A 27,751-nucleotide genomic window follows, 5' to 3' on the forward strand; every position below is an offset into this window, starting at 1 on the left:
CTGGCTTTCTAATTGGGGAATGCTGCTCAGGAGCAGCTGGGGTCTGCCTTTCTAGCTAACTATACATCCTTTATGGGTATTTCTTTTCTATGTACATCTTTATGTTTTCCAGCTATGTACCTTTATCCACTCAGCATGAAACAATGCATTGTTGGTGTTCTTTGAAACACCTTACATGAGCTCAGCATCCTGGGTACCTTTTAATCAGAAAGCCTGGATGCTTCAGGGAGTTTTCATTAGGTTTCAGAGCAGTTTGGCACTATCTGATGGCCTGTACTGACTGAAAGTCAGTGTTATCCATTCACTGCCCATCTCTGCCAGATTCTGAATGAGCAAATAGCCATGGCTGGCTTCTCTGTAGCCCTGTTAGCAACATGAAAGAAGCCACTGTTTGAGGGATAAGACCTGTAAGTGATGGCCTCCTATGTCTGTGTCATGGACAAACTGTTACACCTGTAGCAGGAAAACATTCCTGTTGCATGCTGTATTTATTAATGAGCATTTGGGAGCTACAGCAACCATACCCTATCACTTCTGTATTGTAGTGCATTATAGGTCTCTTTTTCTTCAGCCCTTGTGCTGGAGTGGTGAGCAGCTGCACACATTTAGATTTTTGGAGGATTTAATTAATCCCAGGAGATTTTCTGATGTGATAAGTGATGGGCAGTTGTTGGTTAGAAAGAAAGATAACTGGCAGGAGTCTATTCCCACCTCCCAGCTGACTCTGTGGATTGAGGAGGATGTTAGTTATCTGTCCTGCTTCACAGGCAGTCATGTCACATGACGAGTAGTATGGACTAATAGTCTGAGTGCTCTGCATGCAACCAGGAGGCCTAATGGAGCTGGTATTTACAGTGGCACAAACTCTGTCAAATGAGGGAGGAGGACAGAGCAGAGCCCTTCAGGGGTCTGTCAATATGAAATCTGCATAAAGAGAACACAAAACATTGGAGCACCCTGAACAGTGACAGAGTGTCTGCTTTTCAGGTGGCATGCATCCACTCCTTAGCTTTCCTCCCTTTGTTTTTATATGATTTACCTTGTGCTAGAGACATTCTGGGTTTTCTTCTTTTGGCTATTGCAAGGCACAGAGCAGCAATGAATTTCTCTCTAATGAACTTAAAACATTTCTGCCCTTACTGAGCAAAAAGCACAAATGCCCCACGTGCCTTTCTGTAACTAGAGCATCAGTTACAGAATCAGTCTGAAGTTCACATGGCATGTTGCAGTAAGTGATTCCCAAAACCAACATGCCCATCATTCTCAAAGTCTTTGTGGGTGTAATTCAAGCTATGATTTACCAACAGGAGCTATGAGTGTGGTCAGAGGAATCTAAGGAATCAGAGGAATCCAAGTCTGGAGGAAAAGACCCATCTTTTCTTCCACCTCATTTCCCAGACACTGGCCTGAGGTTGTGTAGTTGCATCCAGGCATAGATTCTAGTAATACTGTTCTTTGGTATGTAACAGTTGTGATGTGACTCTGTTAGATTTACAATGGTACTATCAGTGGTATTTGTATTACATTACAATACAATGCAATGGTATTACAATGGTACAGTAGTGGAGCCGTGTTGCATGAGCTGGCTTGCAAGTGTGCCAAGCACTGCAGGGGTAGATGAGGCTCATACCTCTGTACTGTGTGAACTTAAGTATAGGATTTGCTGTATTTTGAATGAATTTAAGCAAAATTACCCCCAAAGAGATGTTTCCCCTACAGTCTTGGTCTTGTCCTATTTCAAGGGGTCCAGAAAACAACAGGTTAGTGTAGTGACTTGGGGGAAAAGGCTGGCATCTGTCCATTGAGACACCAGCTCAGATGGGATGTTCTTAGTAATTTCAGCTGCAACTCAAAGGAGAGTAGTCCCTGGAAATAGTCTGTGTGGAATGAATGTATATCTGTATAACATCAGCCACTTTCTTTCCATTGTCAAACGATATGAACTTTCTCTTCCCAATATCTTTGCCTTTTGTTTGCAGACTTTCTTCAAATGGCAGTTGCCCATTGTCTGGTACATCAGATTCCTCCCAGGAACTTTACATTACCCTGCATGCTGCTGAATGAGACATTCTTGAGTCCTTTCTCTGCTGGAGTTGTAGAGAGCTGGTCTGGTTTGAGGAGAGAGCATGGAGCACCTGAAACCAAGCCTCACTTGCCAATGAATGAAGAGAGTTTTCTTTGTTGCCTTCGGAACGATAACAACATTGATTGTTCTTTGTACAGAGCAAGCATGAAAGCTAGGAAGTTTATTCCTTCAGAAATAAGTGTCTCTGCTTCTCAGGAAATAGGTAGGCTTTCCAGGGCATGAGGAGTTGCTGCTGCTTCAAAAAGTGATTGGGGTTTGTTGTTTGGGAGGAGGAGGGCTTGTTTGTGTTCATGGTTACTCATTTTAATCCAGAGCAGAGTATGGTAAAATCCTTCCTCACTGAAGTCTGTAGTGGAGGGTGAAGGAAGTTGTATAACACAGCTTCAAATGGGAAAAATGATGATGATGATAAAGTTGTCTGTCTTTGTAGGGAATTCTGAGTCAAATGTATGAGGGCATGAGCCCAGATCTTCAAACGTGTTTACATGCCACCAGAAATATCTGAAATCTATAGATACAGGCTTTAAACTCCTTCAGGAGGTGATGGAGATGGAAAGCAAGTGCCATCTTTTCTGCCTGGCTTGTGTTGTCTTAGTAAATAGCTTTACATGGATTAGATTAAGGTGGTTTTTTAACCTAGGCTGCTTCTGTCCTGTAGCCGAACAGCACGCTGGCCTGTTGGCATGCTGCTGTCAGACAGGAACCTCATTGGCCTCACTAGAGTAGAACTTCATTTCACAAGAGCTGTCCCATGAAGCAGAGAAGTCTCTGTTAAAGACTGCCACATTAGCTTTATTGCTGTTGTGTGTGCAACAGAGCTGCATGTGTGTGCACAAAGGGTTTCCGTGTTGAGGCTGTGCCAGTGAACAGCAGCAAAACCTTCAACCAGCAGCAGCTGAATTTCTCCCTTCCCCTTATCCATGAAACCAGGTAAAACATATCCCTTCTCTAAGAATTAGACTGCAGCAGTATCACATGGGTTTTTAGCCTTTGAAGTGTTTAGGGGCATATAGTGGTGCCCAGATCAGCAGGGATTACTCCTTCCCATTTGCACAGCTGTGGTCCTGCCTCACCTTTGTGAAGATCTCTTACTCATCCTCTCTTTGCTACTGAATTTTATCCTGCTTCTTCAGTTATGAGGGGTTTTTTTGTTTTAATACATCTCAGAAATGTTTAATCCCTCTCTTATATTCAGACTGGAACATTGAGTGTTGGATTAAAGGCAAGCTGGACCTGTTAGTTTGCAGCCTGCGGTTGCTGACGTTGTACTTGAGAGCTGACTGGAAGGTTAATCTTCTCTATGCTGTGTAAGTACAGACTGTTACATTTGTCACTGTTGGCATTAGAAGTCTGGAAACGTTTCTAAACCACCAGCATTGGCCTCCCTGGCTTTCAGCATGGTGGCAGCATGAGCTTTGCAAGCAGATGATGCTTCACATGCCTTTGTTCCATCTGGGTAACGTTGGACGATATGGAAAGTGTGTTTCTGTCTTTGAGAAAGGGTTGGATTGGAGAGTTCCCCTACTCTGTCCTTTCCATGTTCCTTAAAATGCTTTAATGAGGCCAGCATTGACTTGCTAAAATGCCTGTGCTGTTACAGGTGTTTAATATTAAAGCTGTTATCTCAGTTCAGCCTTTCTTAGGCTTTTGACCACAGTGTTCTCTCTCTCGAAGAAATCACATTATTGTGCCAAATGCTGCTCTGATCACATCGATACCTCTGAGACACTTGAGCCTGTGCAGCTCTCACTGTGGTAAAGATTCTCTGGAATGCTGGTGGATGGTAATCATCCTGACTGTGGGGCAGGCAGGTCTTGTATGCATGACCTGCCTGATTTGATCACAAAGGTCTGTTGGGTTTGACTCGCAACACCACGCCGTGGCTTTTCTTCTGGGTTACTGCTAAATCAGAAGGAATGACACCAACACAGAGTCTTGATTTCCTTAGGAAACAGGCTAAACATCAAGAGTTGAATTAGCCATGTTTCCAGGTGATGAGTTCCACTTTAAAAGCCAGGTTTCACCTGACACCAGTTATCCCTGTGGTCAGGGTAGACAGCAAGTGTACCAACTAGTAATTACTATGGTGGGTTAGTCGATACAATACTTTCAGGCTGGAATCAGATGTTGAGTGTGTTCCAGTGTTCTGCATGACTTTGATTACATGTTTGTTTGTGAGAGAGGTAGATCTGCCTTTGCCTCTCTTCCATCCAGTCTCAACAGCAACATTTTGGCCAGTAATACCAGCGTTGTAGCCTCTGTGTTGATTTTTTTGGTGTCCCTCACGTCCGTGGAACAACAGATTCAGGTCTAGGCTGGGGTGAAGAGGTTCTTTTATTGTGAAGGGGGTTTGGTAAGTGTCATGCAATTTGTGAGAGCAGGCCTTGTAGACTCACTAGAGTCCTGGGGGCATTGCTGGGTTTGATTACTTTTTGCTGCAGTGCAGTCACGTTGGGGAACTTGTTTCACTCCCTAGATTTCATGTCCATATCTTTCTTTTAAGGTCCTTGTGTTCTGGGGGAAGAGCTAGCAAAGCATTTCAGATTTTGGTAAGGTGAAAGCCTTCCCTGTTGGCTTACTGATACCTTAACATTTTATTCACATGAGCCAAAATACCTTGAAAACATTCCCAGTTGTAAAACTATGCATTCCTGGCATGGGATCCTCCCTGGGAGTCTGGAGATCGAGCCAGGACTCTCACATACAGGACAGGCAATGTACAAGAATAATGACCTAGAAGAACCTGTGACAAAAAAACCTTTGGGTCCTCCACAGCCTTTAATTTTTTCAGCAGTAGTGTCCTCTTATTTTGCACATCCCCACTTTGCCTGCTTCTAAATAATATCAAGTTACTTTGAATAGAAAATGATTTGTTCTGCCCAAAGCAGTGTTTTGACAGTACTCTGTCAGAGGCTCAAGCAGGGGTAGTGAGAGGGCTTTCCCTTCCCTAGCAGCATGTCTTTGGGAGGAGAAAGATCATTCTGAAAGTTAGTTAGACAAATTAGGTTAATTGTCTACCAAAAGTGAATAATTCTTCTGGTTGTGTGTATTCCAGGGATGATGTAAACCCTGATGGTTGATTACATTAGCTGAAACCCCTTAGCCCTGGGGATCCTTTCATTGTGACACAGATGGATGCTTCCAGTTTAATTTTGAAGGCTGATTATAATTTACTCTTTCAGCAGATGGGGATGTATAGGGGTGAACTCATATTTCTGAGCTACTTAAAATACCTGTGAGGCTCTCCTGTAGTCCTGGGCCTGGACTCATATGTTTTTGAGGATCAATCATGCATTTTGCCTGGAGACTGATGGCTTAGTTGAGTACATCAGTCAGGCACTAGACTAGAGAACAGCTAGAGAACATTAACCTTTCATTAGAAACTTACCCTCTCATGAGCCAGACAGCCATCAGATGTTCTGCCATTTAACAGGGCAGCTTCTTCAAGTAAGTATTGTCCTATATACCTCACACACTGAGGATGTAATTACTGGAAGTCCTTAGAACCCAGACACATTGGCTCAGTTGATTCAGCACTTGCACAAACCCAGTATATGGAAATACTAAAAGCAGAGTTACACCTGTGACCTTATTTCTGATGTGCCTCAAGACAGCTACCTGAAGGTGATATTGTACCTTCCCTGAAAGCCCTAAAACAAGTTTTAACCTTTTGTTTTCAGTTAGGTGTTCCAGTTGTGAAAGAAATGGATTGAAACCCAGTAAAGACATTCTGCAGGGTCTGCTTTTAAAGGCTAGAAGTTCACTGTGGAGCCACAGGTTAATTTGGTGTATGTAAAACCCCCTTCTGAAGGCTGGCTGAATTGTGCACAGATCACTTAGGATGTGTTAGCTGAAGGTGTTGACTAAAAGAACTGTCTGTGCACAACTGAAAAGTGCAATGTTTGGAGTGCAACCCTTGGACACGTGCCCTTGTTGCAATGTTAATTACTTCTGTGGTTCAGGGCATGCAGTATGTGTATTTTTCCCCCCTCTTCTACAGTGTCTTATGCTTTAGTCCCATCTTTCCAGCTTAAAGTCACATTTGTGCATTGCCTCTCCCTTCTCTGCCAGCTGTTTGAGTCCAGTTCACTAGCTTTCTGTTGAGTCTCAGAGGTGGGCTCTGCTAATCTGTTCACAGGAGTTCACATTCTTGGTACCTATCTGGCTTTTGTTTATTCCTTTGTGCCAAGACAAATCTCTCTCACTCCAGCAGCCTGCACTGTAAAACTGAACGAGGACATACTGTGGTCTCTTATGTTTTATAAGCCCTTTGTCTGTCTTTGTCCCCACCACAGTTTGGATCTGGCTTGGATCTGATCAGTGCTGTGTGATGTAAAGTGCTTGTTGAACCAGGATTTACAGCTTCTCTCACTGTGCTGCAAGCCTGATGGAAAACTCCAGTTTTTAATAACCTGTTGCTTTAAGTTTACCCCAAAGTTCTCATCTCATTGTACCAGATGAAGGCAGCAACCTCTGCTGACCTTGAGGGCTTTGGAAGCATAAGCTCCTCTAAAGTCAGTATCTAGAGTTTAGGAGCAATAGTTATCCTGTGACTGGGGCCATCTGCAGACAAACTGAAGATGATGGGCTGCTCATGCAGTCCCAGGCTGCTGCAGTTCTCCAAAGTACTTTGGCTTTCTGTAGTTTTCCCTGTCATCAGGCCTCATCCATTTAGCCCAGGCTTGGCAATTTGGAATAGGTCGATGTGGGGGCCCCTCACGATCGTGGCCTCCATTGATCTGTTCTCTTATCTCAAACTCAGTCTTGTGAGATAGTCCCTGTGTCTTGCCCATTTGTGGAAATAAATGCAAGACTTGTTGCCTTGTTTCTTACTATCTGGGTATCTTCATGCAGGAGGAGACCTCCCCTGGCTTTGCCCTGGTTGCCTGCAGAGGTAGTGAGTTGTGAGAGAGGTCTACAGCTTAGAAATGAGATGATGCTGTTAGTTCTCTGTCACAAGAGGTGGAAGACCTGTCTGGCATAGAGCTGAACTGTTTTCCTCAGTTACACTTGCATTCCTACACACACAGCACTTCATGCAGTAAACAAATGAACAGTTTTGTGTGGTGGGAGAAGGGAGAAATAACATCCCATGTCCATTTACTCTCAAATGAGTGACTTTTGGAACACAATACTGGCACAACACAACATGGGGAAGAACTGTCTAGCATTTTCCCCCCTGTACTCCAGTGGTCTTCTAGGTGCAAATAAGCTCAGTTTCATGATTAAGAATCAAACAAGCTATTAGGCATGGTTAGGAGAGGGATGGTGGTGATGGTAAATGCTTTCCAGATGGGTCAGATTAAAGACAGTTTGATGAAAAGCCTACATTCTTACTGACTGATTGTGGGTTTTTTGAGGCTGACAAACTTGGTGAGCAGCACCAGAGGCCAGGGAAACTGAAAAGAAAATTCTGTGAAGTCTTTTGAAAGGAAATTCAGGAGAAAGAAGTAGAGGCACAACTATAAAACCAAAAATATTCCAAGTCATTTACAAGCTATATGTCTGCCAGACACCATCAGCACAAGGTTCTTATGCCTTAAAGTCTGTGAGTCCTGATAAAAGTCATTTTAGGAATGTCAGTATTGACTCACTGTAGCACTAAAAATGTAAACTATAGCTTCATATCACAGAATCACACAATGATAGGGTTGGAAGGGATCTTTAGAGATCATCCAGTCCAACCCCCCTGCAGAAGCAGGATCACCTAGATCAGGTCACACAGGAACGTGTCCAGGTGGGGCTTGAAGACCTCCAAGGAAGGAGCCTCCACACCCTCCCTGGGCAGCCTGTGCCAGGGCTCCCTCACTGAAACACTCAAACAGTTTCTTCTTATGTTTAAGTGGAACTGTTTGTGTTCCAGCTTCATCCCATCACCCCTTGTCCTGTTGCTGGCTGCTATAGAAAAGAGGGATGTCCCAACCTCCTGACACCCACCCTTTAGATATTTGTAACTATTAATGAGATTCCCCCTCAGTCTCCTCTTCTCCAGACTAAACAGCCCCAGGTCCCGCAGCCTTTCCTCATATGAAAGATGCTCCAGTCCCCTGATCATCTTGGTGGCCCTGTGCTGGCCTCTCTCCAGCACTTCCCTGTCCCTCTTGAACTGATGGGGTCATCACTGCAGGCTGTGGGTGCTGTGAGGACACACTCTTTCGAAAATTCTTGTGTTACCAGCTTCAGAGAGCATCCTAAAAACGAGGTTGCTCCAAGCCCCATCCACCCATCCTGCCCTTGAACACTTCCAGGGATGGGGCAGCAGGATTACAACCTCACCTTATTTTTTGTCCCTTTTTGAGTAGGGCAGATTATGGTAACAGGATCAGTGAATGATGCCCATTTTCCCTGTGTTCTTCAGTCAGTTCCATGTGCTAGGTACCAAACTGATTAAAACCAAAGAAAAGCTGGAAGTAGTGTCTTTTTGTCTCCTGTAGGGTAGGGTTTTCTGCCCTTCCTGAATTTAAGTGGTACAAGGAGTCATACCAATTATAAACCCACGTAAACTTTTCACAGGAAGGTTCTTATCCTGTTAATTTCAATGTCTGAATTAATAAAACAAAGCCCTTACTATACAGAAATGATTCTAAACTTCCTTCAGAACGATTCAGAACATCAGCTTTTTTTTCTGTAAGGTTGAAATGTCAAAAGCAGGAAGGAATCCAGGATGGTTGAACTGTCAGGATTTATCTTGGCTTTGCTGCAGTGAGAAGTTTAACCACAAAGCATTCACCCTATTCAGTTTGCTGCCTTAAGGAGGCTTGTGTCACTGCAGCATGTCATCAATGTCTGTCTGGATTTTAAAGAGCCTAAAGTATGTCTGTGGAACTGAAATAGAAATGAAGAACACTTTGGGAACTGCTGGTTGCTCTCAGAGTAGAAGCAACTTTGTGGCCACTTAAGTGGTACTTGTTTCATCAATTGAGACTAGTTTGGTTAAAGGCAGTGGAGATGGCAAACATGTATGAAAGAGTAACCATGGCCCTGGTTACAAAACTGCCTGGAAAACATACTTGAAAAGCATCTGTGTACTGATGTGTGTGTGTGGGCAACAGTATAGGTCATAGAATCATAGAATGGTAGGAGTTGGAAGGGACCTTTAGAGATCATCTAGTCCAACCCCCCTGCAGAAGCAGGTTCACCTAGATCAGGTCACAAAGATCATCTTTGTGCTGCCTCTGGAAGCTGAGTCAAGGAAAACTGTGTTTTAGAGCTACAAACTAAATGTGATGGACTGTTTGTCATTGTGAATGTGGATGATCTTCTTGTATCCTGTGAGATATTAGCTATGATCAAGAGGCATAATGCATAAGTGTATGCTGCTTACTTTGCCATGTATTTAATTTGAAGTATATTGAAATCATACTGTTAGAAAATCTGATGAACCTTGTCATGGGACACATCTTCTGTCCACACAGCTGTTGGTTGTTTAAACTTCAAAAGTTCATCTTAGAGCATGCAATTTTTTCAGTGCACTGTGTAATCAAAACCCATGTGTGTTAAACTCTCAAAGCAGGAGTGTTAATAGAAAGAGAGGAGGGTGTAAAAGGCAAAAAACCTCACCCTGCTTGAAACTGAATCTGGACATTCAGTCAAAAATACTCCCATGACCTTTACTCTGAGAAGCAATCAAAGCAAAACGCAGTAGGTTACTTACTAAATCCTTTCTGTGAGCCTGTCCAAGACAATGGCAGTAGTGTCTGTGAGTAAATAATCTAATAGACAAACATGCTCTGCAAAAGAATAATTAAAGCTTGAAATGTATGCTTGGAATTACCTGCACAGTGTTGAGACATTTCAGGACACAAGTGTCTTTTTCTCACTTACTAAAATGTGTTGTGAATGGTGGAGTTCCAAAAACTTGTTTCTCCCTTGAGTAATTGTTTTTTATTAATATATGGCAATGTTTAATTGTAGCAGAAGCTGGAAGGAGTGTTAATTGTTTAGATTTTATGTCAGTGCTTCCTGCACAGGGATTAGAACATAGTTTCTATGGAGGTGGCAGAGAGCTGCCCATTAGCCCACTGAAAGGTAAACTGTGTATCTGAGAAGTGCCTAGTCATAGTTACCAGAAAGTTACTAGAAAGTAGTCTAAATTACAAGCATCATCTAGTATTGTAACACTTTAAAACAAAAGTCAAACCTCAGGAACACTTTTCATTAAATCACCTGAACTACTTTACTTGGAAACCATTTAAAAGGGGAGAAGCAGCAAGGTAAAAGCAGTTGGTTACAATTAATGCCTCTTCCCCTCCCCTCTTTTTAACAGAAATAAACCTTACCCAGATAGACAAACCTCCCCTGACAACAGAGGATAGAAAGAAATGGTGGTTTGATTTGGTTTGTGGTTTGGTTTGGTTTCTAGTTTGGTTTTTCCCTTGCAGATCAGAGCTGTCCCTGGGAGATGCATCTACGAGCTCTCTGCAGGGGCTCGTCACGGTCGCTCAGTGTGACTGCGGTGGGTATGGCAAGTGCGAGTGCCTTGTGCCTTCCCTGAGGCTCAACCACACCTACATCATGTGGCTGAAGGTGGTGCTGGGTGGAACACCTCTCTGGACACCTTTGATGGCAGTCAAGCCCATAGACATAGGTAAGCTTGACCTGTGTGGTGAAGAGCAGCGGTGGAGTGTCCATTCTGGAGAAGGAACGGACATTGCCATCCCACTGCCATCTCCTTTGCTCAGCCTGGTGCTGTACACAGTTCTGGGAGCCATTCTGCTACAAAACCACACTGAGCAAAGGCCAGGCTGTCCTCACACTTGAGCTTTCAGTTCCCATCAGGACCTGTCTGTGCCAGAGTCTGGGGTGGTGGTGAAGCCTGTCTGTTTTCGATGATGATGACTTAAAAAGCAAGGGGAGGGAAAAACCTGTTCCTAAAGTTACTTGGCAAACAACCCCAGTTCTTGTCTCAAGCAGCTCTGTCATCCTGGGGCTTTCTTCCTTATATATATGAGTGTTTTCCAATTTGGAAAGCATTCTTCTGTACTTAATCAAGTTAAAACTCTCCTGACACTGTGAATTGGATACGTGTTGCTATCCAACATGCACACTTACAGCAGATCTTGTTGAATGCCAGCAAGGCAGACACACTGTCAGCTGTGGGGAAACAAACTTCCCAGCTGACACCCTTGACAGACAGAATGAAGTTCAAAGTCTCTGGGTGGGCTAAAAGGTTTGGAAGGCAAAAAGTTGGACTGTTCATCATGCTGCTTTTAAATGGTGCCACAGGGAAGAATTAAAGATTCAGGGTTGTGTCTGCCAGGGTTTGAAACGACAGAGTTTGTTCTGCTTCATGAAGCAGATTTGTTGAAGATGCATAATATTAGTGTATGGTCTGCCAAGATTTAGCTCAATAAAGAGTTATTTTGAAAGTAAAGCTCTGAATACTTATGTAATGTAGAGCTGTGCTTGCTTGTACGTGCTACCAGCAGAACAGACATCGGTATCTGCGTTGTAAGAGTCAGGAATGGATGATGTATAAGTTACTAACTTCTGTTACAAAAGCTGTTTCAGAAGCCCAAATCACTGCCTGCTGCTCTCCATTAATTGAGATGGTATATAAGTAACAATAAAATGAGATCTGACTCAGTGTAGTGAGTTTTATACTGAAAATAACAACAGGGTTTTGGTAAACTGGGTGAGATTCCAGTAATCCCACTTAAATGGGATTGAAGAGCTGAGGGATCAATGAAAGGCTTAATCTGGTGTTGGTAGAGGCAGATCATTACTTGAGTGGACCCCACAGAGGGTGTAGGACATTTGAGTGAGGTGTTTTCTGATTGGGTGTGTCTGTGGCACTACCTAAGGGCTGTGGATGTGCATCTTCATCTGAACTCTGCCAGCTTGGTTGTTGCTACCAGCCCACCTCCTATTTGGAAGTTACTAGCAGTCTTCCAATTGAACTGTTTCTCTGAGCCTTTCCCAGCCTCCTGCACTCGTATTTTCCAGGTTATCAAAACCATAGTGCAGACAGCAGAAAGCCCTGGATGGAAGCAATGGTTACACCTGGGGTGGTGTGGGCAGGCTGAGAACACCCCGTGCAGATGGACCTCGAAGTGAACACGTGCCCAGTGCCTGAGCCCCTTGGAAATGCTTTCACTCCAGCTTTTCAATGTCCCCTTTACTCTGCAGTGGTTTTTACCAGGATGTTACTATTGCATGGGGAAAACTCAGGGCTGTGAATGAGGACAGGGTCAACCAACAGACACACTAGTTACACAGTGATCTGAAAAGGTCAGTAACAAGTACAAGTAGAATCCAAGTCCTTTGCCTTTGTCCAAGGAAGAAGAAATGTAATCCTAATCTAAATGACCCATCCATCTCCCTCTCCAGACAGTTCTCTTCATCCCATGGGAGGCTTCCAAACCCCTCCATTTTTACTGTGCCCTGATGTAGCTCTCCTGGAGACCTCCTTTCATTGCCATCATCACTGTGGATGGCAATATTTGGAAATCCTTTGTGTGCAATGTGAGGATGTTTCCTCCTGTCTCTTAAGAAGAGGCCAATTGCTTTACTCATCCCTCTCAATCCTCTTCTCAGTAAAACAGGTAAGGTAGTGTCTGGTTACTGAAATTCATGTCATTTTAGGTCAAATGTTAGGTCAAACAGCATGTCCTGACAACTCTGCACCAGTGCCAGGGTGCAGCTTTCCAGTGACCACACAACATTACTCTGTCATACACTACCTGCAGAGCAGCTCTGGAAAACAGTTTAAAGAAAAGGCATGAAAGAGACTTCTGAGTCAGTAAAAACTCCATTACAGCCAGCAGTCCCAGGCAATAAAGGCAGTGGTGAATTTGCCAATTAATTTGTCCACAGTAAAGCCTGAACCTCCTTTGAACCTGCATCTAGAGATGACAGAGGAAGGTCAAGTGATGATCAGCTGGTCTGACCCTGTGCTGTTACCATACCCCCTTCAGTATGAAGTGAAGATCTCAGCAAATTCAGGCCAAAATGGTTGGCAGGTGAGTCAGCTCTGCTTGCTTTGTGTTAAGATGGAACAGTGCAGATTGTCATGTCTCTTCCAGAGCCCAGGGTTTCTCAGTGCCCGGGGGCAGTGGCTTTGGTGGGTTCAGCACTGTGGCTGGTGTGGTGGAGTTGGGCACAGCACACTGATTTCTGCTGAGCTGATATGTCCAGTAGACTCTAGTACATGTCCAGAGAGTGTGATAAAGCTGGGAAGCTGGTCTTCACCAGTTACACTGGAAGAGCCACTACACAGGGATGAAGCACCTGGCTGCTGCTGGGTCTTACAAACAAACTCTCATCTTTCTTTTTGGGTGAAATGCTTGATTCTGTGAAGCCTAAAGGCAGAGCAGAGCTCTCTCTGTTCAGCAAACCCTGAATTGCATGCTACCTGTGTGTATGTTTAATATTGATAGCTGTTTAATTCATCAGGTGGTTGAAGTTGCTCTAGAAACCTCACTGGCTATGGACAACGTGCTACTTGATTCTTCGTCCTGTGTTCAAGTGCGGTGCAGGAACCGTCGTGGCCCGGGGTTCTGGAGTGACTGGAGTACACCATACAACCTCAGCCTGAGAGGTGGGTCACCTGCAGTCCCTTCTGTGCACTGAGGGGCCTTTTGGACTAGAGACATGCCCCAGTTTGTGTTCTTTCATGGTATAAGTACTTGAGAGCACGTGTTACCCGGGGAGGTACAGTGTGTGTGAGTTAGGCTGAAAGAGCCCCTGGGAGTTCTTTCCCATTCCTGCTTCTCCTTCTGCCTGGCTTTACCTGAGATTCTGCCCTGTCTTACAACCCAAGATGGATTATGTTAATGCTGAGCCTCAGTCATAAACTGCAGCACAGCCCCAGCCAGTCAGTTTGAATGCACACAGCTTTAGGTTAAGCATATAAACCTTACACCCCAAAATCCAGTCGTTCCCCAGGCAGGGTGAGTTCCTGACACACCACACACAGCAAGAGCTCTCCTGGACTCCCTGAAGGGCCCTTACATCGACATAGCTCCTGCTGAAGTGATAGATCAAAGCAGCTCTTTGTTCATGGTGTGTAGGAAGGGAAAGAGCTTTTGCTTGGCAAGTCCTTGGTCAGTTATCAGCCTTGCTGATTCCCTTGGCACATTCAGCTGGTTTGGCTCAGCCTAAAGATTTCAGGACTATCTCTTTTTGCATTATATTATTCCATCCTCTGCTTACAATTAGCTGGAAATGATTTGGAGTGTGTTGACACAGTTATCCTTGATTTTTGGCTTCAATGTACACCTGCACAGTGAACAGTGTGATGTAGATGCCTGAATCGAGTAACTTTGCAGAAGGAGCTCTCTCTCCTCCAAGAAAGCACACAAGTTCTCTCTCTCACACACACACACTGCTGATTTCAAAGGAAGGGTTTGTGAGTGTGTTGAGAAATACAGATGGAAAAGAAGTGCAGCAGATACTGTTGGATTGTTTCTTTCATTAACCCTGTTGTGGGACGTGTGGTTGTATGAAACACATCACATCAGCAAAATGATCCCACTCTGAGCAACCCTGATGGCAGCACAGAGAGGTGAATTTGCTCAATGCAGGTGTGTTGTCCCAAGGGCCAGCAGCAGGATGAGCTGCTGGAGGAAGAGTGGAGGGTGCAGCAGAGCCAGGAGCAGTTGGGGCAGGATCATTGCCTTCCCCTCACAGAGAACCCTGCCAGAGTAAAGGCTGAGCTCAGGCAGTGATGGTTCTGTACAGGTGACCAGTTCTGTGGTCTGATTTCTATTGCACATGGAAGCCTCTGGCAGTGGTGATGCTGTCTGTGTTTTAGAGAAAACCCTACAAGTACCTCAACTACAGAGAGCAAACCTGGCCTTTTAAGGGTTTTTATGCTTGGCTTTGGGTTGATCTTTGGCCAATTGCTCCTTTTCAGCAGGTGTATAACACCTGGGGCTGCCTCAGTGCCTGGCTGATGAAGGCTGAGCTTGGGCACGTTTCCATGCTTTGCAAATTCCATGTCTTTATGCCATGAGGAGTTACTGACTGTATCACATTTGGTATTAGGTGCACTGTTGAGACTATAAGATATGTTTTGAGGCATTAACCTCCTGCTGGCTTGAGTGGTAACTACAGGAAAGCTTGCCTATTTATTAATTTCCAGTCCCCTCTGCCCCAGTTCTGAGTCACAACTCTCTCAGGATCTCTGTCCCAGTGTTACAGTCATGCTTCAGCTGACGTGATTTTGACATCCTTGCAGGGTTCAAAGGTTTTTCCTCCAAGCATTGCTCTTGTCTTGTTTGGATTTTCTCTTACCCGAGGACAACTTTACAGTTTGTGGTATCTGTGTTTGTGAGATGAGCTCCAGAAGCTAAACCTTTCTAGGCAGCAAATACTTGTTGCAGTGTTTAAATAAGCTGACCTGATGCCTTGAAAAAGTGGGCTGAGTAGAAAGCAGCACGGAGCCCTGGCACAGGCTGCCCAGAGGGGTTGTGGAGGCTCCTTCCTTGGAGGGCTTCAAGACCCACCTGGACATGTTCCTGTGTGACCTGATCTAGGTGACCCTGCTTCTGCAGGGGGGTTGCACTGGATGATCTCTAAAGGTCCAACCCCCACCATTCTGTGATTCTGTGATTCCCAAGATTTCATTTACAGGTGCCCCTATGAATCCCTATATCCTTTGTGCTGCTGTGTTTTGCTTTCCCCCTAACCTCCAGTCATTTTCTGCTCATGTAATTCCTCTTTGCCTGAGGATATTAAAGATTATTTTCACCAGCATTTACAAACATCAGTTCTAGAGGGAGACCTTCCAGGGTTTCTGCTCCTCTCCCCTACAGCTGTTAACAGCAACTCACAGAACCACAGAATCACAGAATGGCAGGGGTTGGAAGGGACCTTTAGAGATCATCGAGTCCAACTCCCCAGCAGCAGCAGGGTCACCTAGATCAGGTCATACAGGAACATGTCCAGAAGGGTCTTGAAGCCCTCCAAGGAAGGAGCCTCCACAGCCCCTCTGGGCAGCCTGTGCCAGGGCTCCCTCACTGAAACACTCAAACAGTTTCTTCTTATGTTTAAGTGGAACTTTTTGTGTTCCAGCTTCATCCCATCACCCCTTGTCCTGTTGCTGGCTACTATAGAAAAGAGGGATGTCCCAACCTCCTGACACCCACCCTTTAGATATTTATAAATGTTAATAAGATCCCCCTCAGTCTCCTCTTCTCCAGACTAAACAGCCCCAGGTCCCGCAGCCTTTCCTTGTATGAAAGATGTTCCAGTCCCCTGATCATCTTGGTGGCCCTGTGCTGGACTCTCTCCAGCAGTTCCCTGTCCCTCTTGAGCTGAGGAGCCCAGAGCTGGACACAGGACTCCAGATGAGGCCTCACCAGGGCACAGTAGAGGGGAGAAGAACCTCCTGTGACCTGCTGCCCACACTCTTCTTGATGCCCCCAGGCTGCCATTGGCTTCTTGGCCACGAGGGCACATTGCTGGCTCATATTTAGCTTATTATCAACCAGCACTCCCAGCTCTCTCTCTGCAGAGCTGCTCCCCAGCAGTTCAACCCCCAAATTCAGTAGCAGGAAACCTAGAAATACAACTGGATGACAACAATATTATTGTTCTCTTGACATATACTTTTATGTGGGCTTTTTTTTGCTCAGCTCCTAACCACAGTTGATTCTTTTTACCTTCTCTTTTCTCCCCCCGCTCTGTGCAGCCGACGTCCTGTACTTTCCTCCAAAGATACTGACGGCTGTCGGTTCTAACGTTTCGTTCCATTGCATCTATAAAAACAAAACCAAGCCTGTAGAGTCCAAGAAGATAGTTTGGTGGCTGAATTTAGCAGAAGAAATCCCAGCAAGTCAGTATACGCTTGTGAACGATCGCGTAAGCAAAGTTACTCTTTTCAACTTGAAAGCAACCAAACCTAGAGGAAGTTTCTTCTATAACGCATTGTACTGTTGTCATCAAAATAGGGAATGTCATCATAGATACGCTGAATTATATGTAGTAGGTAAGATTCCAGATGATTTCAAACTATCATTTTGGTGTGTTTTTAATAGTAAGGCCAGGGTCTTTCCATTTGAAACTCCACTGAGCTTTTACTCAGCAGCTGGGATGTGTAATGCATGGGGGCATTTCTCTAGAAACACTTCTGTCTTCAGTAAGAAGCTTTCCATGTGTTTTAACTAGATGTCAACATCGATATCACCTGTGAAACGGATGGATACTTAACTAAAATGACTTGCAGATGGTCTCCAAACCCAAATACCTTGCTCCTGGGGAGTTCCTTGCAGTTCAGATACCACAGGTAAGTGCGCTTTTAAGTACACTCTTTATGTTTGGAAAGTGTTGCTCTGGAAATCCAGCAAAGAATCCTGCACAGATGTGATTACAGAATGTGCTCAGTTTCTGGAAGCTGGACTCTTTCCTAACTGGAACTCCAGAACTGGAGTTCCCAACTGGAACTATGTTTCCCAACTGGAACTATGTGTCCGGGAAGGGAACCACAGATACCTGGGTATGTGACAAGGGTGCTGTTTACAATGGCTTTCAGCATTTGCAAAGCCTGTAGGTGCAGTTTGAGAGCCAAGTCTCTTAAAATAGATGTGTTTGCTTCTATCAGTTATAAAAATTATTCTTCTAGTTGGTTGAATCTACAAATTGTAAGGAAATCAGGAAAAAACCTCATTCAGAGAGAGGGTGACTGAGCACTGGCTCAGAGAGGCTGTAGAGTGTCTGTCCGTGGAGACTTGCAGCTCGTGACTGGACAAGACCCTGGGGCAGCTTCATCTCACTTTGACTTTACCCCTACTTAGAATTGGAGGTGGGACTTGAGACCTCCTGAGGTTTTCATTCAACCTCTGTTTCTTCTATAATTCTGTATCTTTTTTCAACATACAGACAGTGAGTGAAAATACAGGATGGCATTTCATTCACCCCAGCAGGAGCAGAGCTTGCTTCTAAAGAGAGAATCAAAGCTTAGATGGTAAGGGGAATATTGCTTATGAAGGTGGCATCTTTGGTGGCTGGAGCAACTCTTGGTTTTCGAGGCTTTGGTCAGGTGTTTGGGCCTAGCTTGTTTGCTAGTTGGTTTGATTTTTGTCTGGTTTTTGGAAAGAGCAGGAGAACTGGGGTGTGGTGTGGAGCAAACACATTCCTGTTGGCACAATGTGAACCTGATTGAATGACCAGTGGTATGATCCTCCTTTGTTCATGTGCAGGGGTACTGCCTGTGACTGGAGTACCCTCATTTTACCACTAAAATACTCCCTTTGAGTCACTGATACACTGAGAGTCTGAGCTTGAGAGTTTCCTAGAACTTGATTTGTCTTGATATAAACGAGGTGGACGAGCAGACAGCCCTTCCCAAGGAAAAAATCTTTAGTTTTACTGCTCTGCTGGACTGGATATGCAAAAGTTTTGGCAAACAAGCTTAAGTCAGTCTAATCCTTTGGAAAGCTGGACTGTCTGCTCTGTTGGAAGTGAAGTTGTGAATTCTTGCAGTATCCAGGTGAATGTTTCTCAGGATTTCATAGTAGAATGCTTGAGATTTCCAGTGGAGGCTTTTAGGGCAGGTTTAAGGTAAGATGCTAAAGTAGGTTTTGTTTCAACTGTCTTCACAAATATGAATGTAATGGGTGTCCTACTGAGCTTGAAATAACAACCATGCTGCTCTTGCCATGTTTTTGTTCCCACTTTTTCCACTGGTTGGGTTTAGCTAAAACTATTCTAACAGGAGGTGATAATCTCTACGTGTGATTTATCCTGCTAGATCAAATAGTAAACATTAACACAGACTTAAAATGCTCCCAGCTGTGGCAGTATTTGCTGTGATCTTTGCTCTTGTTCTTTTTTTTTTGATTTGTTTAACAGTAAGATCTGAAAGAGGAAAAGTTAAAGAGAAATATACTCACAGGGGACCCACCTGAGTGTAGTGACTACCACAGGGTTAAGGCATTATGAAAACTCCACCAGAAGTGTGTTGGAGCTGCTGGTGTTTGCTCAGACACAGGCAAGTCCTGAGGATGAGAGCTGGAAGCTGGATGTGTTGCATCGCCATCAGACGTGTCAGGTGTGCCAGGAGCAGTCACTGATGCAGTTCCATTTCACAGCTAGAATCCAATGCTCTGCAGTAATGTGGTTTGATAGCTTTGCTCTTGGTGTTTTGGTTGGGCTGTTACTACGTCTTCCTCTGCAGTCAGTGCTGCCAACAGAAACAGCACAGAGGTGATGGTCCAGGGAAAAGGGAGAGGGCTAAGCTCAACCTTCAAAGCACGAGGCACTGGTTTAATCTGTGTTAGCCTTGTTGACAGGGAGAGACTCAGCAAAGTGTAACTCTTGTGGTTCAGCTGGATACCTGCTACCCTATCTGGCTGCTCTCACCACAAGCCTGAGCTGTGCTCAAGCTTAGGAGAAATTCAGAGAAATCTGAAAACTTCCCTTTCCACGCCTGTCAAGACATCCAGTGCTGTTTTATCCCGAGGCCAGGTCTCCTCTCTTCTGTTGCCAGGTGCAATATTAATTGTATGTGAGATTTTAATGTCACCTTCCACAACTGGGATTGCCATCTCCTGGAGACTTCACTGTACATGCCCCATTGGTCCAGGTGGCAGCTCTCCCCTGGATGCCAGTGGGTAGTTTGAAAGTTATATTCCCAGAGGGAATAAATTTGTGGCTGGAGATCTGCCTTGCTGTGGTTATTGCTAATACATACCACTCAAGGAACAGGATTTATGAGTGTTTGGAGTTGTCTGCTCTTGTCCTACCTGTTTCTTCCTGTCATTAGTCTCTTTGTGGAAAGGTTTTGTACTGGGGAGAGTCCTCATGTCCTCTTTTTTCCAGGTTAAGAGCTGAAGCCACGAGGATTAGCACTGCAGTGTTACTGATCCATTTAGTGGCAGATTCAGGTTCAAGGTCTGTCCAGACAATCATCACAAATCCCTCGATGGTTCCAGGGACAGCATTTGTTGTAATTGCCTTCAGAGTCCCGTTTCACTGATGCCACAAGCAGCTGATCTTTGCAACATATTCACTGAATGCTTTTGGATTGTTTCTTTTTCTTTCCCCTTTTAAGGAGCAGAATTTATTGTTCTGACTTTCCAAGTACTTCTCTGAAATCAGAGGTGAAGGAATGCCATTTGCAGAAGAATCATTCTTACGAGTGCACATTTCAGCCCATTTTTCTTTTATCTGGCTATACCATGTGGATAGAGTTGAAGCACCTCCTGGGAACACTCCAATCCTCACCAACTTGTGTTGTTCCAGCAGATGTGGGTAGGTTGAGATTCGTGCACGTCTTTCTTCACTTGTGACCTTGGATTTCATTCCTTAGACAGTGTAGGTAAAGTACTTCTCCATAGCCTTTTGAATAAATGGCAACATAAGAACTGAAGAGCTAATGTCTTCTGAAAGTCATTGGATTAAATGTCATTTCCATCCATTTTGCTTGGCACGGTGGCAGATTGGATGTTTCATGCCACAGGTCTTAGCTCCAGTTACAGTTTTGCATGTTGACCCTCCTGGGTTGTTTTGCAAAGACATCTACAGAAAGTGCACTGAAAAACCTCTCTACATTTTGAGTGTAGCACTGTATGTATTCCTTCCAAAGTCACATCTGTGTTTCAGAGCATGGGGACTGTTGATGCTCTTGCATCCTTTTGCATCGTTTTCTCTTTGTTGGACATGGAGCACTTTGGTTTGTATGAAAGCAAGAGGCAGGGACAGCGTTTTTGAGTGTTTCCAAACACTGCCAAATGAGCACAGCATGTCTTATCTGGTCTGTGACTCAGAGTGTTCATCGGACTCTGTGTTTTTTTTGGACACAAATGTGAACATATGTAGAGAGAAAATATGGCAGCTAGACCACAGACATGAAATTAAAGCGGAGTAACCAAATACATCTGCTCTGTGTGGAGGGAAGCGTGTGTACAGAGAGCAGAAACCCAACTGTCCTTTGCAGTTCAAAGCTTAAATAGAGGAAGCAAAAATGAATATCACAGGAAGGAAAGGCAAAGTTCAGGGCATTGTAGCTGAGCAGGGGATGGGAGTTGTTATTCCTGTTAGTTTGGTGGCCTTGTGGCTTCTGAGGTTGCTCCTGTCTAGCTCAAACTTGCCTTCTTAGAAGCAAGTTTGGTGGTTATCAGAGAACGATTGGGAGCCTGGGGTGTTAGAAAGGAGGCTGCTGTGAGGGATAGCAGAGGGACATCCTGCACTTTTCCTGCTTAGACAGTGGGCCCAGTGAAGCTGACAGCCCATCAGCGTGGCAGCTGCAGTGTGGGTCCATGTCCTGGGTCCGTGTCCTGGCTCTGCCCTGCTGGGGAAAGGCCCTGGAGTGCTGCCCAGGGAGCAGTCCCAGCAGAAAGTTACAAGTCTGGTTGATTTAAGTCATCACTGTAAATAAAAAGTAGTGGATAGAATTGACCTGCACTGGATGGAAGGTGCTTAATATTACAGTAACAAAAACCCCCTGTACTCATTCTGCCACCACCCACAGTTATTGCTTTTGTTTGTGTTCCCCTCATTCACTAACTGATTAGTTAAAAACAAGTTTATTCTAACTTTGTAACAACGTAGGGCGTTGACATCCATACCCAGTCTGCTGCAGAAGCTCAGTTTTGGTGGAATGCCCATACTTGATGAAACCTTCAGGTGGTATTTCCATGAACCATGGCATGGTGTCTGAGCCCATCCTGACCCCAGCAGTGCCAGGCTACATCTTTTGCTGTTTGCACCAGGGAAAGTACCAGGTGCTGGCACCAGTATAAGCTACTGGGGATTGAATGCAAATTAAATGTACTGAAACTTGACCATGGATTTCTTTTAAAAAAATGGGTTTTTCTGTAAGAAACTTGTGGTTTCAACACTTCAGCTTAAGGGTCTTTCTGATGTTTTTAATTTGGGTGAAGTTGCCATTAGACAAGCATTGCCCTTCTCAGTCAGCATGGCTTTTGTCTGCAGGGAACAAGCCAACCAGCCTGCACTGGTGGATTGTTAGGCTTGCATTATAGTCCAGCTTTACTTGGAAGAGCAGATGCCACGACGTATCACCTGCCTCCCTCGAGACAGGACAGAGCATGAGGGTTGGATTTAAAGAGAAATGTCAGTGCACATATTGTTGTCCTTTTTCTTCTTTCCATTTTGTAGTGAAGCCACTTCCTCCCTCCAACATTGAAGCAGAAATCACCAGGAACGTTGGGCTGCTGAATGTGAGCTGGACAAACCCAGCGTTTGCAAACAGTGAGCTGACGTTTCAGATTCGGTATGCTGTGAACAGGGAAGGAATGGCATGGGAGGTACTGTCTCTTTTAATCTAGATTGAAGCATGAGTTGTTGTCATGTAGAGCCTGAGCTGGGTTTAGTGGAATTTGTGGCATGCAGTGGGTCATGGTTATAAGCATTTGCCTTGTCTAGGGAGGGGATGTTACTGATTAGGCTGCTTTCTCATTGGGTTTGTTTTCAGGTGTCTTGGCTCTAACAGATGCCTAAGCAGCCTTTTGATCTCACTCTAGAAATACTTTGATTTCTGTTACAGCTCTATGAAGTTTCAAATGCACCAACAAGATCAGCTGTGCTACAAGTTGAGACCCTTTGTGTTGAGTACGTTGTCCAGGTCCGGTGCAGAGAAGGGGATGGAGCAGGTTACTGGAGCAACTGGAGCAGATCAGCCTATACATCTGTAAAAGATATCAAAGGTACCTGTGCTTCCAGAGTGCACCCTGGTGGTCTCTCCCCTTTCACACCGAGGTATGAATCTGTTCTTTCAATACTCTGTGATCTTGCAGCTCCCTTACAAGGCCCTGAATTTTGGAGGATTATTACTGAGGATGTGTCGAAGAGGCAGAAGAACGTTACGCTGCTGTGGAAGGTGAGAACAGTCCCAGCTTGGTCTTTTCCTTTGATCCAAAAGCCATTGGTAGAATTGCCAAAAGAGGGGGCATGATGAGCATGTGCTGCCCTGGGAGGCCAACGTGAGCAGTGGCTGGTTATGGGACCTGGTATGGAAGGCATGTGGGCTGAGACTCCTATAGTCCTCGCTGTTTTAGGAGAGCCCTCAGCTTTCTGAGGCAGGCTGCAAGCTTCTGTGCCTGTGTGCAGTGACAAGAGCTCCTGTCTGAGGTGTAGCCACACAGCTGAAGTGTCAGTGCAGCGTTGCACCTTAGTGTCAGTCTGCACTTGCAGTGTTAGTTGCACAAACGCTCCAAAACGGAGGCTTCAAAGGCAGTTTGTTCTAGTACTCAGGAAAAAGAATAACATGCAATCAAAGGCTGTAAGTTATAATGAGAGCTGCAGTCTTCAGCTGCCAAGTTCTACTGACTGAGATCTCCGAGTAGAATGTGCCACTGACTCCCTGACAGCTGCCTGTATAAACACCGCTGCAACTGGGCAAAGCTTTGGGAAAAGGTTAACGCAGGACACGAGGAGGGGAAAAAAGGGTCCATCAGTGACTGCCCACTCCTGTTTGCCCATGTTAATGTGCAGTCATCTCTTCTGGGTTATAAAACCTGACACAAAACAGGGAGTTGTTAGAGGATGTGTGTTTCTCCTTATCCCCCCTGCCCTTCCTCACTGGAAGGATGGTGAGTAATTGCATCAACTACCAAAGGGAGAGATGGGGAAGCAAAGGCTTTAAATGGGCTACAGGGTCTGTGCTAAAAGCACAGTAGCCAGGCCATAGAATGTACTTGAGTTGTGTTTTCTTAAAATAGGAGGGGTGCCTTCTGTCTGAATAACATTTGCTTTTGAAACCCAAGAGGGGGAAGGGACTGACAGGCGATGTTTGCTGCAGCCCCTGCCGAGGAGCCGCGCGCTGTGCAGCGTCAGCCGCTACATCGTACGGCACCAGACCCCGGGCAACACCGTGTGGGAGGAATACATTGCCAATGGCACTACCTGCTCCTTTCCCTGGACTGAGCACACACACACCATCACCGTTTTAGCCATGAATTCAGTTGGAGTCTCTTCAGTTAACTTCAACTTAACTCTGTCTCAGCAACTGAGCACAGGTGAGATGGGCGATGGGTGTCTGTTTTGAGAGGTGCCAGGAGTCCTTGGGATGCTTTTGGCCAGGAATCCTTGGGATGCTTTTGGCCAAAGTTTGCTTTGTAAGAAAATTCTCTTGGTTAGACTGAAAAAAAAAACCCCAAAAGGTTTAATGGTGACACATTCAGCTGTGAATGGGAAACAGATCCTGGATGTCAGCAACAAAGCTATGTGAAAAATGGCATAGTGGTGTCTGGGTTGGGAAGGAGTTGTCTTTCACCTGGCTGTCTTCCCTCCACTAACAGAATATAAAGTCATTAACCAAAGAGAAGGAAAATCTTGCTGTGGAACTCATCTTTCATCTCCTTTCTCCTGGGAACACCCAACATTCCTGCTAGGGAATGTTTTGTTGTTTCCAGGATGAAATACGGTCTCGTTTCTCTGGCTGCTCACCTGAGGGGCTGCCAGAGCACATGGGTTGCAGAGGTTTGGCTTTGCTTCCCCAGCAGCCTCTCCATCGACTCCACTGCACTCTGCTGCTTCAGAAAACAGAGGCTCTTGCTTTTGAATCCTTCAGTTGTGTGACATTCCCCACAGAATGTGTTTGTGAGTGAATGTTGCTGTGGTTTATTGCTGTACTGCTGCAAAAAGCATTTTTGTAGGTAAAGCTCTTTCTGATACTGTGTGTGTCAGTGCATTCTGGAAACCCTGTGGCAGGTGCAGATGGAAGGGGGAGCATTTATCCAACTGGATTGTTACCTTGGGGTGTTTCATGGAGAGATTCAGCAACTTACAAGGCTCTCAGTGCAGGCTTTAGTGACTAAATGCTGACAGTTTAGTAGCTGTTGATAATATTTGGTTAAGGAGTGATTGTTAAGGAAGTGCACTTGAAGATCAGGACACTTGTTTGACATCTGGTAAGGACTCTGATAAGGACTCATCTGGAGTCCTGTGTCCAGTTCTGGGCTCCTCAGCTCAAGAGGGACAGGGAAGTGCTGGAGAGAGTCCAGCACAGGGCCACCAAGATGATCAGGGGACTGGAACATCTTTCATACGAGGAAAGGCTGCGGGACCTGGGGCTGTTTAGTCTGGAGAAGAGGAGACTGAGGGGGGATCTTATTAACATTTATAAATATCTAAAGGGTGGGTATCAGGAGGTTGGGACATCCCTCTTTTCTATAGTAGCCAGCAACAGGACAAGGGGTGATGGGATGAAGCTGGAACACAAAAAGTCCCACTTAAACATAAGAAGAAACTGCTTGAGTGTTTCAGTGAGGGAGCCCTGGCACAGGCTGCCCAGAGGGGTTGTGGAGGCTCCTTCCTTGGAGGGCTTCAAGACCCACCTGGACATGTTCCTGTGTGACCTGATCTAGGTGACCCTGCTTCTGCAGGGGGGTTGGACTAGATGCTCTCTAGAGGTCCCTTCCAACCCTACCATTCTATGATTGTATGTTTGGGACTAGTTGGTGTAAACCAGCCTTTGCTGACTGAAAGAGAAATCAGATCAGGCTTTTATTATAGAAGAGATAATTAAAGTGGTAAATGATCAAGTAGTGAATCTGCAGCAGCACTGGAGCGAGTGCCTGTGCTGCTCAGAGCCTCTGGCCTCCCAGCAGCTGTGCCTCACTCCTATCCTCTCCTTGCTGTGCCAGTGGCTGTCGTGCAGTCGCTCAGCGCCTACCCAGTGAACAGCACCTGCGTGGTTCTGGTTTGGACGCTCGTGCCTCAGCTGGGTGTGATAACATCCTTTATCATTGAATGGAAGAACCTTAACAAAGAAGAGGAGATGAAATGGGTGCGGATTCCTCCAAATAGCAGCAAATACTACATTTATGGTGAGTGTGCACATATAATACATGATGGTAGTTGTTGTGGAACAGAGGAAACGTTACTGAGCTCTCACATTCTTTTCCCCTTCTCTGTTTCTGATGGGTTTATGTGAAGGGCCAGTCTTGGCTCTCATTAGAGGACTGGCAGTAAAAGATTAACTGTTGCATTAATAATCAGGTTAGCAAAGAATGAAGCTCAGGTTTGTCTTCATTTCCTTGGCAATACAATCAAATGAGTTCTGGAATAGTGAGTACTCCAGCTAATTGTCTCAGTTAAGATCTGCATTGCATTAGCATTCTGGCTTGGATTTTGAGACACTTTTGCAATAGCTCCACAAAGCTGTGGATTCCATGACAGAATAATGCTAGATGGCCTCATCTGGTGTCCTGTGTCCAGTTCTGGGCTCCTCAGCTCAAGGGGGACAGGGAACTGCTGGAGAGAGGCCAGCACAGGGCCACCAAGATGATCAGGGGACTGGAGCATCTTTCATACGAGGAAAGGCTGCAGGACCTGGGGCTGTTTAGTCTGGAGAAGAGGAGACTGAGGGGGGATCTTATTAACATTTATAAATATCTAAAGGGTGGGTGTCAGGAGGTTGGGACATCCCTCTTTTCTATAGTAGATAGCAACAGGACAAGGGGTGATGGGATGAAGCTGGAACACAAACAGTTCCACTTCAACATAAGAAAAAACTGTTTGAGTGTTTCAGTGAGAGAGCCCTGGCACAGGCTGCCCAGAGGGGCTGTGGAGGCTCCTTCCTTGGAGGGCTTCAAGCCCCACCTGGACATGTTCCTGTGTGACCTGATCTAGGTGAGCCTGCTTCTGCAGGGGGGTTGGACTGGATGATCTCTGAAGGTCCCTTCCAACCCCGACCATTCTGTGATTCTATGATTATTCTCCTCTCTGGGCTGATCTGAACTCTGTGCCCAGTGCCTCTGTAGAGGGTAAGGGTTTTAGAAACAGGATGCTAGTCTTGATTCAAAAGACTGATTTTCCTCTTTCCAGATCACTTTATTCTGATTGAGAAGTACCAGTTCAGCCTGTACCCTGTGTTTGCTGGAGGAATTGGCAAGCCCAGAGCCACGGATCAGTTTACCAAAGGTGACTGACAGCATCTTTCTCCATGTTGCTTGTAAATCAAGCTTTAGGTTTTTTTCTGATGAGAAAAAAAGAAGCCAGTAAGCAATTGTAGGAATTATAAGTTATGTAATACAGCTACAAACAGTGCTTAAGGCTTCAATTGCTTTTGTTTGAAAGCTCTTTGTGGGATTCCTTGAGTGAGGGGCCTGAATTCCTGTGCATCTAACTTAACAGCTCTGATCCTACTCCCTGGGATTCTTCTTTCTCTACTCTGGGCTACTCTCTTTCTTCATTTACTGTCTTCATATGTTGATTCTTTTCTGTTTAAGCTGCTGTTTCTACTCTTTGTTCACCATTTTACTGCATTATTACCTGAACTGCTTTTATTTCCAGGTGGGTATGACAGTGGGAATAACGGCAGCCTCTCTGTGGTTCTGCCAATAGTTATTTCAGCCTCAGTTTTGTTGCTTGGAACATTGCTGGTCTCACACCAAAGGTAAGTTGTTCATGTTTAAGCAGGCCTTTAGAAAGAAGGTGGTGCAGCTTCTGTGGGGCCTGTCTGGTGAACTTGGGGGCAGGGTCTCTGTGGGGAAGGTGAGACCCCTCTGGGTCGTGGCTGTAGGATGTTGATGGGGGCTGTTGGACCAGGAGGTATTGCCTCAGCCTGTACCATGTGCTCCCTCCTCCTGCAGAGCAAGGTGGGGGCCAGTTGACACGTGTCATGGGCTTTGAACTTGTGAAGCATTCAAGTTCCATATCTAATTGTCATCAAATACTAAGGCCTGAAGTAAAAGCCAATCAAAATACAGCCCTGTGGGTTTTGTGGAAGGTGGATTGGGGTCACATTCAGCAAAA

At 45.2% G+C, this 27,751-nt stretch overlaps 1 protein-coding gene across 2 annotated transcripts in view; it reads left to right on the plus strand.

Moving 5' to 3' along the window:
- Positions 1 to 27,751, plus strand: part of LEPR (leptin receptor) — a 39,742-nt gene that overhangs the window by 5,473 nt on the left and 6,518 nt on the right. Inside the window, exons 3-17 of one of the 2 annotated variants that reach the window (XM_062003353.1) lie at positions 1,980 to 2,288; positions 3,282 to 3,393; positions 10,468 to 10,673; positions 12,902 to 13,047; positions 13,481 to 13,625; positions 16,722 to 17,018; positions 17,198 to 17,315; positions 20,082 to 20,281; positions 22,151 to 22,299; positions 22,539 to 22,698; positions 22,789 to 22,871; positions 23,793 to 24,009; positions 25,639 to 25,821; positions 26,822 to 26,917; positions 27,290 to 27,392. In XM_062003353.1, coding sequence (XP_061859337.1) covers positions 1,980 to 2,288; positions 3,282 to 3,393; positions 10,468 to 10,673; positions 12,902 to 13,047; positions 13,481 to 13,625; positions 16,722 to 17,018; positions 17,198 to 17,315; positions 20,082 to 20,281; positions 22,151 to 22,299; positions 22,539 to 22,698; positions 22,789 to 22,871; positions 23,793 to 24,009; positions 25,639 to 25,821; positions 26,822 to 26,917; positions 27,290 to 27,392 — 2,524 coding nt within the window. Of the gene's footprint in view, positions 1 to 1,979; positions 2,289 to 3,281; positions 3,394 to 10,467; positions 10,674 to 12,555; positions 12,631 to 12,901; positions 13,048 to 13,480; positions 13,626 to 16,721; positions 17,019 to 17,197; positions 17,316 to 20,081; positions 20,282 to 22,150; positions 22,300 to 22,538; positions 22,699 to 22,788; positions 22,872 to 23,792; positions 24,010 to 25,638; positions 25,822 to 26,821; positions 26,918 to 27,289; positions 27,393 to 27,751 lie in introns of those variants that run through there. The other variant, XM_062003354.1, reaches the window with a different exon arrangement.

This window comes from Colius striatus, chromosome 10 (genome assembly GCF_028858725.1).
Source record: "Colius striatus isolate bColStr4 chromosome 10, bColStr4.1.hap1, whole genome shotgun sequence".
NCBI lineage: Eukaryota > Metazoa > Chordata > Aves > Coliiformes > Coliidae > Colius > Colius striatus.